Source organism: Tyto alba, unplaced genomic scaffold, assembly GCF_018691265.1.
Source record: "Tyto alba isolate M040663 unplaced genomic scaffold, T.alba_DEE_v4.0 Super-Scaffold_8, whole genome shotgun sequence".
NCBI classification, from domain to species: Eukaryota; Metazoa; Chordata; class Aves; order Strigiformes; family Tytonidae; genus Tyto; species Tyto alba.
In genome coordinates, this window is record NW_024881329.1 from 18,787,211 (window position 1) to 18,800,794 (window position 13,584).

Below are 13,584 nucleotides of genomic sequence, written 5' to 3' on the forward strand. Positions count from 1 at the left end.
CATCACCAGCAAGGACACGTTATATTAGATTGGCAAAGGGATACCTAATGTCTTCTCTTCCCTTAGGACATAGCCTGGGCCATCAGCTACTACATGCGCTACTTCATCACATACATCCCATTCTATGGCGTTCTGGGATCCCTGTCTCTCCTCACTTTTGTCAGGTAGGAGATAAAGGGCATCCCTGCTGCTCTCCCCTCCTTCCAGTGCCAGAGGAACCAAGTCTCAGCGCTGCTGTGCCCCACAGGCCTTCCCTATTTAGGTTCTCTGCAGTCATTGACCTCACTGTGTGTTATCTTGGCTATTCCCACTGCTTCACTTTCCTCTTACCATTTCCCAGTTCTACCTCCCTGCAGCAGAACTGGTTCTGGTGCTCAGCATCTGCCCCTACCCTTGTGATGGTCCAGCCAGGATTTTCCTTTCTTTCCTTGTGCCCTGTTCTTGTGTGCTGCCTGATCCCAACACATTTATGCATTTTTTCCACTTTGGTCAAGGCTGGACCCTTCCAGGGTGTCTCAGGCCACCCTCTTCCCAGCTTACTGGAAAGGTAATTCACCAGCCCCGCCGAGCACTGTACGTGCTTCCCCTGCGAGTGAATGCTCACCACTTCTCCTAGTGTGGAAGACTGGCTAGTACCAAAGGATGGCATTTAGTCCCACAGTCAGCATTAGTTTTAGGGAAACATTTAATCACAGTGAAAATAACTTTCTATATATATTTTTTTTTGAGTAAAAAGAAATGGCAACAGATGTATAAAAACCTTCACAATATTACAACTTTTGTCTCCACAAAATTTAATGTCACTGTTCAAGACCTCAGTTTTCATAGTTTCAAAACACTGTGGACCTAAGGAAGAGGAGATCCAAAAGACATGCATTTGTATAAGTGCCTAGCCAACGTTTTTGGTCTGAAATCAAGCTAAAAAACTTAGGACAACCAACCCATTAGTTCCATAACTTCCATATTTTGATTAAGCTAAAAGTGCAAGATGAAAGGCAAAATTGCTCTTTCAGAAAACAAGCCTAAAGACTAAAACAAGGATGCTTCTGGACAACTATCATGTCAACATACATCTAAGTCTTGGTGTAGAGAAACTACTTTGGGTAAAGAGAAGAAAGTACATTTCTGTAGATTACTGTACAGGTGCTAAAAATGCAGTTATATACCATAAGCAATAAACAAGCCGCCCTAAAGTGATACCCAGCCCAGGGCAGAGTTGAGACGTTTCCATAGAAAAAGAGATATTTACTTCAACACCTCAGAGAAATACTTTCCTCACAGGTTGTGTCTCCTGCTGCTCCCTGTAAACCCCACTCTATTTACCTCATATCTTGAGCTGCAATATAAATTGTCATGGTTTTTGCCTGTTTGGTTTTGAAGGTTTCTGGAGAGTCACTGGTTTGTGTGGGTCACGCAGATGAATCACATTCCAATGGAAATTGATTGTGAGAAGCACAGAGACTGGCTTAGCTCTCAGGTAACTGGGAGGGGAAAGAATACCCCTGACTCACCCCAAAACAGATTAGATTTACTCAAAGAGCGGATGAGTTACCACTATATGGTCTCTGCCCATGACTCCCCTCCGCGAAAAATGTTCTGCCCAGAGCCAGCAATGCTGAGTCAAGACATCAAAGTCCAAACTTCTGTAATTAATTTGATAATCAAAAGCTTCCTTCAGATTTGAGGCAATATCAGATTCAAGAAGCATGATTTGGCTTTCCTGGGGGGTAAATTTTGGCATATAATTATGAGCAAGTAGAAGAGCCCCGATGAAAATCAAAGCTGAAGAGAGAGCTCAATATATTTCTAAAGTTTATATTTCAGCAATAAAGACTGAAATGAAAACTAGCTGCTTTCTACATCTTTTTTAACGCCTGGTCTGACAAATCCACCCTGCTGAAAGGATACCTCTTATTTACAGTGATCCAAGTCCTGTTCAGTCCTCAAGGCTAATGACAGCAACTTTGACACTGTCTGTATGAATTTGGTATAATTGACCTGAGTGAAGAAAGCATCTTGTGTGTTAATTAGTATATTAGTATTTGTAGTTGTTAATGGGGCACTGAAGGTGAGCTGTCAATGTCTGACAGTCTATTTCTCTCTCTTGTGCTAAAAGAACTAAAAAAAAAAAAAGCGCTAAAACTACTGTTCAGGAAAGTACCTGAGCATTTGTTTTAAATTAAGCACGTGGATAGATTCATTGAAATCATGGGAGTTTTCAGATGCTCACCTTAAGCTTTTGCATACACACTTTATGCAACTGGAATCTGTAAACAGAGAGATTGTGAGAGTGAGAGATTGGAGGGGGGAGTGGAGATTATAAGAAAGCAAGATAAGCCTCTTTGACACCGATGTGGTTTTATGATGCATCTTGGGGAGGTGAGGGGAGTATATCTCCTACGGTTACTGCATAGAAATCACAGCTTAGCCAGTTCAGAGTATAAGAGGATTTTGAGACAGACTACCTAATTTTACAGTCATTACTAGCAAGAGTACCTAAGAAATATTTCCAGAATATTCAGGCTTTGCACATAAGGCAAACTGGGCAATAACTGGATGGGATGGAGAAAGCAGGCTTTCTATGTCCATGCATTTTTGCTCCCCCATTTTCCAGCTTGGTACTGTTGTTAACCATCTGATCTTTAATGGGAGAAGCTGAGATTTAGGAGTCCATACGTGGACTGGTGTGTGACTCGTCACACATGTCCACAAACTGCCTCCTTATATCGTCCCTTTTACCACTGGTCAAACCCATGGAGACGTGGGCACCACACCAGTTGGCAGTAAACCCTGAAGGAGGATTAAAGCTCCCCTTGCTGTGCCCAGCACAGCGGTCTCTGCCCCCCGACAGCTCAGCAGTACAGGAAGACACATATCAGCTCCCACCACAGGCAAGAGGAGTTTTGTTCTAATTTTAGGGTGAGACTTCACTAATCTTCACAGCTGCTTCCTTGCCTTCACAGATGGCAGCCACATGCAATATCGAGCAGTCCTTTTTCAACGACTGGTTCACCGGGCACCTGAATTTTCAAATTGAGCACCAGTGAGTATGGACCCAGAATCATTTGGCCATTACCAGGTTGTCACAACACTGGACTTGAGGAGAGGGAAAGTCTGCTAAAGGCAGATGTGTGGGATGGGGCAGGATCTTTGGAGCACTATCGTATGCCAAGGAAAGAGAGTCCCAGACTACTGGGGGTCATAGTCTGTTTCTACTACAGGCATGGCATCTTCCTCTCTTGCTACCAAATACTTCAGCTTTCAGGGAAGTAATTTTAATCTGGGGTTTAGTTAGGAGTTAGCGATAGCTATCTACCAGTTACAGTGGCTATGGACTCAAAGCCTAAGCTAACTACTTGACCTTGAGTATCCATTTCAGAAATTTCCTCTCCCCTAAAGCACTTCAGCATTTTATAACGTGTGACAGCTGTGTGGGACTCTGTATCAGGAAAGATATTAAAACCAAGTCCATATGGACAGTCTGTTGCCAGTGGCAACAGAAAATGTAAAAGCAGCAGCTTTTAGGGTAAAGCTGACTCGTTTGGAAGTCAGCTGAGGAAATCTCTATTGAACAGCAGAGGGCAAGGTGATCTCAAATTCTTCTTTACCTGCTTCTCCATTCCATGAGCTTCCAGAGGTGGGAAACTGGGAATTCCATTTGGCAAGAAACAATTAGTATTGCCCAAAGGGAATAGGCAGCCATCTCAGCAGACTGAGGCTGTTTCCTCACTCTTCCTTCCCTCGCATTGCACTCATAGTGTCCTCTCTTGCACAAACCGACTTTCATTGTCTTTCTTGAACACAGCTGTGCTATGAGGCATGGTGGAGTGGCAGGAGAATCAATGCATTTGGTACTCAGAAGGCTCCTTGAAACAGAGGACTGTGAAGTATGGATATCTCTCTGTGCCTCTCTTGTCTGCTTGTACAGCCTGAGGAGAAGGCATTAATAATTAGCCCCTGTGAGGAGGCAGACAGAGATGCCCATCCCTTGGGGTTAGTCTCTAGAGTTTTCTCAGGTTTGTTTTCTCTTTCTCTATTTAAGCCTGTTTCCGACAATGCCACGGCACAATTTCTGGAAGGTGAAACCATTGGTGATGTCATTATGTGCCAAGTATGGAGTCAAATATGAAGAGAAGCCTCTTGGAAAAGCATTCGTAGACATTGTTGGGTAAGGTCCTTCTGGTATCACCTGCAGCTTGCAATTCATTGTCACAACCTTCATTTTCTAGTACAGAGAATTCAGGACTCTGTAGACCCTTCAGAAATACCATGCCGATATGTTGTAATTGGGTGTCACTAGGTTAATAATCTTCGTATCTCAGCCTGAGGAACACCTGCAGCAGTGTTGACCCGCAGCAGAAACGCCACAGGTCCCCTGATTTAGTGGACTAATGCCCACTGACAACAGATGGGAAGCTGCTTCACTCCATCGTGGGGGAAGAAACAACCGTCCCCCAGAGCAGCTTCTGCAACCACAGCACTGCTAACAAAGTTCCGAATATTTAGCATTTAGATGGATACTAACCTGATCCAATAGGGACCTTTTTTATAACACCTTTTTTTAAACACTTTTCTGAGAGCTGATGATTCTCACTTTCGGGAGCTGGCGACACATCTTCAGGCTGCAAAGTGAGATGAATCAAAGGGGAATGAGTCAGGTTACAGCCCGTGCTGTTTCCCATTTGAGCCCTGCCAGCAGCAAAGGGCGATTCGCTATAGGTATAGTTGAAGCCTAGGCTAATAGTCCTTGTCAGGCAGACACTGGGTTAATGTTTCTGTCTCAGTTACTCCAGGGGAAATAATTCATGACAGGGAACATGAGAAAGTATTCTGCAGGCCAGGGATCTCCACTCTCAAACCATTCCAAGCAACTGCAAATTAAAGCAGATTGGCCCCAACATATAGAAGGGCTGAAAGCTGTTTCAAAACCTCCTTTGGTCCTTTTATCCAGTTAGCACAGGAAAACGCATGCAATGCTGAGACCCAGGGGTGGTGTTCCCACCATACAGAGCCCCCTCTCCCTACACAAGTTCTCAGAAACCATCTCAGCAATTATTTGCCCTCCCAATAGAAGGATCATCTCCCGTAAACCATACAAAGCCACATTTCTAGCCTTCAGGCTGCACTCTGTCTGTTAGAGGACTTTTGGGCCCAAACCAGCTCAGATCTGTCCCATAATCTTTGTGGAGCTGATACAGATGGGAAATTCTGCATGAGAATTCCTGGGGGGAAGTGGGGAAATGCTTTTGAGGTGCAATCGGGTGAGCCCAGGCAATTCTGCTCCGCTGTTTATTCAGGGCTAGAGGGATTACAGATAATACAGTGGGCATCAGGGGAAGTTCTTGCTCACTCTAGATCTTTTTACTATATCTGCTGTACTGGGGAAAGACATTTGGTGTCCTAGGGATTAATTTTCAAATTCAGAAACATGCTGCTTTGTAAGAAAAAAAATAAAACGACAGAGGGAAGATTCACATGCCAAACAAACTTTTCGTTTTCTTTTCCACAGGTCCCTAAAGAAATCTGGAGATCTATGGCTGGATGCTTACCTCCATAAGTGAACATGAATCTTAATGGGGAGGTGTGAGTGACCAGGAGGGATGGGGGGGCTGCATGGGGGGGGGGGGAGGGAAATCACACACGTGTCTTTTACTCTCGGATTTCAGTCTATGTCTACGTGCACAGTTGGAGGGGAGTTTCCTGTCTTGTCAACTGCTACTGGTATGGGCTCAGGCAACCTGTTTAATCCAGACAGATTTAAAATGTGCTTCTGAGGATGAAAAGCAATGCCAGTATAGCACAAAATGGAGGGTTGGGAGAGGATGGAGAGGAGTGTTTCAAAAAGAGGTGTTAATATCCAACCTTGACCTTCTCTTCACAAGATTCATTCTAATTCTACTTAAACCACACAAGCCCCTGATTCACAGGCACAGAACAGTTGCTAGGCTTCAGTGCATGCTTGCAATCCAAGGACACCCCAGTCAGCTTATGCCTCTTTCCCCTTTCCCATGTTTGTGTAAAAGAGGAGCTCAGCACAGTTTCATTTTGTTATCAAGGAAAAAATAACATGGTCCATGATGCCCATCACAACGGGGAGCTCAGGTGGGCTGCGATGCCCACAGCTGCTGTACTGTGATGGGGCTTTCAGCCCTGCCCAGAACCTCCTTTCTCCCCCTCCTTTATTTCTCTAATCATAGCTCACTTTAGTAAAAGCTGTGATACTGATCCTGCACAACTAATATCTAACCACCTCTCAACAGGGTTAATATAGCTATATTGTTATGACCAGCCCCTATTTCCAGGGGTCTGTGGAAGATCTTTGGGCTTAAACAGCAACATGTCTTCTTTAGAAGAGGGTCTATTTCTCTTTAATGATCAACAGGTCTGGCACAGCATTAGGGTTGTCCATAACTTACACAAAAGATGTCACATAAGCAAAATTCACTAATTGCTCCTGAGTGCTCCAGTGTAACCACAAATGGTCTTTTCACCAGAGCAGTTCGGCAGCGTGCTGCAGAAACACATGGCTCTGTCCGTCTGCACATGCCTGGCAAAAACCAGGCCTGTTTCTGCTTGGCAGAGCCCAGGAGCCATGGTACTGGTTACCCTTCTTTTGGGAACAATCAGCAAAGAAAATGAGTTCTCCCTGCCTAAGGAGGAGCTGCCCAACCATTCAGCCTGGCCCCCTGGCCTGCCAGGAGGCAGCTGAAAACACCCGGCTGTGCTGGTGATACAAAACCTTCTGCAGAACCCTCTTGCAGGTTGTCTAAAACTCTATTGTCTGCCCAACACCTGATTACCAAAATCCATTAATGGTTTATTAGGAGATGTGGTTGAACAGCTTCCAGTTGCTTCTCTAACAGGCAACCTGATCCCAAATAAATCAAGGGCTTTAGATTCAGTTGTAAGACAACAGCAGAGATATAGCCTTTAGTTTATGATAAAGGGCCACGTTTTCCAAATCAGTCTCCAGTTCCAACAGATGTATCGTTGCTCACTCAAAACACACAATAGGGATACTCTAGTTATTAGGCAACGACTTTGCAAGCCTCATTACTTTGCTCGGCTCTGAAACTGGATCATCTCCATCAAATCCTTGCATGTGAACCAAGTCCCACAAACTCAGAAAGGCACTTCATGAACAAAGACAACTCCAAAAGACTGTGGCCAGCCACTTCAAAAAACAAATGTATTCCTCCCTCCCCCACCCTCTTTGGAGAATAAAATGAGATTATATCTTTGCTTACGGACAGGACATTCATAGGCAGAACTGCAACTTAAATTAGCTAGTAGTACTTAAAGTTTGTAAAGAGCTTATTCTGGTGTTCTTGCCCACCCCTAAGCTGGAAATACCTGAGTATCACTAGGAATAGTTAGGATGAAAAGCTGCTGTCTTGGGGTCTCTGAAGCTCAAACAGACTTTCGGCAAATTTTATAGTTGATTTCTAATAGCATAAACAATAATATCCTTCTGGGTGCTGTAATTTCCCATATAGGTAGTAATGAGCTAGCCTAGAATTGTGGCTAACATTGTTAAGACTGCCTTCATGTATGCATCTCTCTTGACTCCTTGAATGTATCTCTCTGTCTCTGCTCCAGCAAGGATGACCACGAGCACACAATAGCATCAGCAGTGCAATCTTTTAAATATTCAGCTTATTTTTCTGACAGTTCATATTTTTTCACCCCTCCAGTTCTTAGTTCCAGAGCAAATATTTTCTCAATACTGATGCTTCTTCTTCCTTAGCACTGTCCCCTCTTCCCCCTCTTTTTTCTTGGGAAACTGTTTGCTTTTTAACACCTTGAGAAACTGCAGAAAACTGGTAGCTCAGCCTAGGTAAATAGTCCTGCTTTAGCAGCTCGGCTTCCTTTTTGCCACTGACCAGTCTACTGGAAGGACTATTTTTCTGCTAAAACCCCAAAGTACTGCCCACACAACAGCCTGGCCTAACAGTACCTGGGAGACAGCAGCTACTGCTGCTGATGGCTGAAAGAACTTGAAACATTCAAGGAGAGCAACTATGCTGCAACACTCTGCAGAAGAAAAAGCCAGCTCTTAGACAAATGGGCATTTTTTTTTCCCAAGACCTTAGATGAGATACCCAAAGGAAAAAAGGGGGAAACAGGAGAGATCTTGATATCAGCTCTTCCCCAGCTACTTGCTTCTTTGACTCTTGGAAAATTCCCGTTTCACAAAAATCAATCAGTCACTCAAATCCAGAAATAAAAACTGTACAATGTTATAGACAGAACTGATTTCCAAGTGTTATGCATTGTCCTTGCTACTGCAAGAGAAAAAGGTCTGTTCTGCAAAGAACAGGTCACCAACCCTTTGTAATTAGCCTCATATTTCTCTTATTCATTGAAATTAAATGTGCAAAAAGTTTGTCTGGTGCAAATGTTAAGATGCTGGTTGCTTTCTCAGGCAAAGCCTCTCTGGCTCAAATAGTTTCTTCCCCTCTCTTCGAAATATCCCAGCCCTTTATCTTGGAATTCAAGCTCTTTTGTACATGTACATTAATGTATCAGTTCTCCATGCTTTAACTGGAGCAGGATCAAACAGAACCCTGACAAAGAATCCCTGGAAGTCTGAAGCAATCTGCTTCGTTATAATTTTAAGTAGCACCAAATGTAATCAGGTTTACAGAAGATGTTCCAGAAGTTTCAGTAAAACTGTAACCTTAGGTGGATATAAAGTTCACATGACCTTGCTTGGCTTTGTCTCCAACCTGGGCAAAATGCAGCAATCAATCACAGATGAGTGTCCCTTTGCAGGTTACAATTAGCCATCAAAATGTTTCAAACACAGAAATTTAAGTACAGTTTTGCCCAGCTTTCTAAGGACCGTAACTAACTGCTTTCTCTGAAAATAATGAGGTGAAATTTTTTACGCTTTCTCTCTTGGTAAAGGTCATTCATTTGCACTGTAATGAGACAGAAACACCCACACACACACACAAAAAAAAAAATCTGTAAAACATGCTGGGAGCCTGCCAGGGTTTATTTAATGCAGCTAAACCACATAACTGGCTACATGAGCACTTGGCAATGGAGAGGGGCCACAAGTTGGAAACACAGAGTTTGTTTCAGGGCAGTTAATAAAACAGTAGGCAGGAAAGGACGGGCTTTGCTTCTCTTCAGTCACTTGTTAGCAGGGACTGAAGTAGAAGCTGGAGGACCAGGATAGTCAAAGACAGCTGGCAGAGAAAGGCACTAAGTGAAGCAAGTGCAGCGAAAGCAAGAGAAGCCCCTGGGCAAGAGAGAGATGGGCATGTGTTCTGGGAGAAGAAATACAGAGATGGAAGAAATGTGGGAAGGGATCCAGCTGGGGAGGGATGTGTGATGGAGTGGGAGAAGAAACACCAAAGGGCAGGGAGAGAAGAAAAAGCAACTTGAAATCAGGTGTTCCATATTCTCCCATTCATCGCTAGAATCTGCCTGGACGAGAGTTTATGCTGGAGACACAAGGCGAGAAAGGGCAGAGCACAGGCTCAGAGGAGAGAGCAGAGGCTGGCAACATCCCTAGACATCTCGTGGTGAGCTGGAGCTTGCACCAAGCTCATCCTCCCCCAGCTCGAGAGCAGGGACCGGACAGGGGTAACACGCTCGGTGCCCTTTGACAGAGCGTCAGAGTCCCCCACGGAACACGTGCTTCTGCACACCAGCAAATTTTTCCATTTACTATGAGGGTGGTGAGACACTGCAATAGGTTGCCCAGAAAAGTGTTCTAAAGTAGGTTAATGCTGTAGCCTAGACCTTCAGCAACAAAAATCAACTCCACTGAAGGCCATAGGCCTGTGCCAGCTTTGTGAACTAACACAAAACCTAGCCCCATGTTTCCAGGCAGAAGCACAATGGGAATTAAGGGATTTAAAGACTGAGAATTTTCCTCATGGATTTGTGGAGTCTAAGATCCCAACTGCTTACCAAAATAGGGCCTGGAGGCTCAGAGCACCAGCAGAGTCTCATCAGGACATATCTCCAGACATCATAATTCCTTGCTACAGGGGCTGATCATACTGGCTGGATTTTAGGTTCTCATTAGGGCAAAGACATCCTTTTCTTTCTGTAACAAGTTGCCATGTCCTAGTCATGGCCTCTTCTAGTAGACTAGAAAAAAGCCTTCCTAACAGAGTCCTAACATTTCAAATGTTTTCTAGTAGCTGTTAAAACATCAAAACCACATTCCTTATAGGAAAGCTCCTGATTATTCTTAAAAAAAAAAAAAAAAAAAATCAGTAACTCAAAAAGAACAACTTTTTTCTTGTGTATTCTACCGCTCAATAAAATCATAACTGTTTGTTGACCATATAAATGCTTTATGTCTTTTTTCCAGTCACATCTAGAGTCCCTGCAGTGCTCAAAGATTCTGCTTCCTCTCAGAACACCTTCTGCAATACAAACCCACTAGCAGGTAGCACAGAGAAGGCAGCTAAGCTAGCTGGGACTTTTCTAGGGCATGAATGAATGTCACCATCCAGGTCTGGCTCTGAGATCAAGAACATATGTTAAAACTCAGAATTCTTACAGAGTCAGGGTAGGATTTGGCATGAAGAATGATTCAAGTCTGAATTTATGTAATTGCTGTTCTTATAACTTCAAAATCAGATCCTAGACCAACAACTATAAGAACACTGTGGAAGCAAACTCTAGAAAGGATTTGTGATCAGTCTTGCTGATTATGGCATCCCTATGTTTTTTCCTATGTTTTTTTTAAAGATGAGCTGTTAGCTAGTGATTGTGGAAAGTCCTTTTTTTCCACTTTGCAGGGTGAAATCAGTGAAATTACTTTTATAAGATTTACTTTTATAGCATAGATAGATTTCATCAGCCTTCACACAGCCCAGGAACAATGGCACTGCTTACCCTCATTTTGGGAACTAGTACCAAAGAAAAGAAGATCTTCCTGTAAAATGATTTGCCCAGCCACTCAAACTCAGTCTCCAGGCCATTTGGGGAGGCAGCTAAGAACAAAACTGATGTGAAAACTTCCATAAAGCTTCTTCCAATTTGTCTAAAACTCAGTTTTCTGCCCATTCATAGCTCACCCAGAGGTATGATAAGCAGCTTGCAGCAGTTTTTCTAACCGACAACTTGACTAATGCTTCAGTGGGCTTTAAGTCAACAGTATCAGTGGGCTTTCGGTCAGGCCAGAGGTTTTAACAGAACCCTGGGACTGTTAGTTCTTGCAAATAAACCCATTTGAACTGTACCACCAGATAGAGAAGCACCTAACAATGGAGAGAGGCTGCAAGTAGGAAGAGCATAGGCATAGGCTGTCCTAAGTCAGGCGACAAAACGATAGTCAGGAAAGGTCAGTCTATGGTTATTTGTTACCTTAAATCAATACTACAGTTTTCCAGAGTACACATTAATTGCTTCATAGGTAAACTCATTCTGCACAGAAAGCACTCTATGAGAAGTCATAGAACTCAAACCAGAAAATGACCCTACCTTGCCCCATTATTAGGACTTTTATTTGATCCTAGAATAAACACATTCCCCTAATACAAACACAGGGAGCTCTTACACAGAAATAAACTGTTACAAATGGATATATCACCTGGCTTTCTTCCCTGGGAGTACAGTCTTTTCCCAGAACCCCTGAGCAACCAAACACAACATAGCTTGAACCTCTGAGCATCCCAAGGCAACATGGCCTGAAGGGGACCAAGGACCTGATAGTTATGAGTTCGCATTCTGGATTAAGATGCCAACACCCCAGCCATATCTCACAGCTGTGCTAAAACCCTCTCTGCTTTTACACAGGGCTTGTACCTCTCCTAGGAAATCACAGGCATTAGTTGAAGTGCATCAAGTTGGCCAGTTTTCCAAGTTTTATCTTCCACAAGCTTAGGCTCTGCTTATCCAAAGTTCAGCTCATCCCTCAGATGGGAACTTGGGAAACATACTGCCTCTGTGAACCCAGTAGTACAACTGGCTGAGTTGGCTTTTTTTTTTTCTTTAAATCTGACTTTAAGTGTCAGTAAATTGTGACTGACTAAACTTTCCATGAGGTAGCTGAAATTAAGCCTGAATTTCAATTCCCTCCCTTGAAATTAGCACATGGATAGTAAGAAATTTAAGACATGAAATCAACATAAAGTGCACTTAATATTCTTATATTAAATACTCATATGCCAGGCATTGAGACCACCATTTCCAACTCTACTTTAAGCTATGTAACAGCCTAAACAATAGCAATATTTATGATTGGTAAGATCTACAAAGAAGCCTTCATCCATGAGCACTATTACTTTAAAAAAAAATCTGGTTTACTTACTCTGCAATGGCCTGATTCCAGATGTCTCAGGGAACTTTGTTTCACAACAGACCTAGTAGTCATCTCAACATGATAAGAAATGTGTCTCTGGTATTCATACATACAGTTTTTACCCAGATAGTGCAAGAAGGTACATTGTCACATAGCTCCTTCCTTGCAACAGGTTTTTAAAATTCTGCTCAGAAGAGTCAATGACAAGTTCAGCCTCTGAAGAAACTCAATTTTTAGTTCAACATTTGTGTTGAGGTTATATCATATTATCATACATTTTATTTGGCAGCTTGAAAAATCTGTCTGAATTCCTCAAGTATAATATAGAAACATATCCATACTATGTCCTACTTTCACTGTCCCTCTCTCCTAGCTGTTTTGCAGTTTCTGCAGAATAGGGCATAGGTGAAGTTTCCAGCCTCTTGTAAGGCAAGTATTTCATTCACATTTCCAGGCAGAGAATCATCACTTGTTTGAAAACCATGTTATAAATAGTAGTAAAGGGAAAATACAAAATTCCAGAATTCAAAAGCAAGCTGGGAGGTGAATCATTCCCCCCATGGCAACCCTAACACTGCTCTGGGACAGGTCTATTTACCACAGCGTGATTTTCCTTTGCATAGCATGGCGCACAACACTTCCAGCATCCCAGAAATTTCACCATTCAAGCATAGCAAGGTCTGAATCAAGATGTCATTCCTCTTCTTCAGGAAGACATTAAGATCGTTCATGACCCTCAGACACATCAATTGTTTAACAACCATCTGAAATCACTTTCTCCTGAAAGCCTGTGTTTTTAGAAGCACCACAATCCCCAGCCACCGCAGGAATCCAGTGATTCAGCTGGAGAGAGTCATGATTTAAGCCAGGAGCTTAGCCAGGAAAGGCAAGACACATGGGGAACATTTTGCAGAATTCTGACTAGACCTTTAACAGAGAAGGAGAAGACAGGCAAGGTAAAGGCAGGACATTAGAGAGTCCTTTCAGAAAATTGGTAAGAAGTCTTTCAAAGAGCATGAAGTTTATGATGCTGCTCAGCCTCTTACTGATGAATGAGACAGGGAGGAGGAAATTATGAAAAGATCTTATTTGTGTACAGAAGTTATTATTATCACATTTTGCTTGCTGACAGAATTAGGATAGGTGTGGACTTTGTTTCCTAAACACTGACCAGAAACAACAGGAAAACAATTACTCCAATAAGAGCTACAAGATACAATTCAGAGTGAGAAATCTACTGAGTCAACATAAATACATGACTGAGATTGCGGTTTAAGTGATTTATCTTTTCTACAAAGAAATCTGTTCTA

The 13,584-nt window shown here is 42.9% G+C and overlaps 1 protein-coding gene across 1 annotated transcript in view; it reads left to right on the forward strand.

The window, feature by feature from the left end:
* Positions 1–10,311, forward strand: part of FADS2 (fatty acid desaturase 2) — a 23,001-nt gene extending 12,690 nt beyond the window's left edge. The window contains exons 8-12 of the mRNA XM_033006786.2: positions 67–164; positions 1,381–1,477; positions 2,964–3,043; positions 4,043–4,168; positions 5,510–10,311. Coding sequence (XP_032862677.1) covers positions 67–164; positions 1,381–1,477; positions 2,964–3,043; positions 4,043–4,168; positions 5,510–5,561 — 453 coding nt within the window. The 3' untranslated portion in view covers positions 5,562–10,311. The remainder of the gene's footprint in view (positions 1–66; positions 165–1,380; positions 1,478–2,963; positions 3,044–4,042; positions 4,169–5,509) is intronic.
* The last annotated feature ends 3,273 nt before the right edge of the window (positions 10,312–13,584 follow it).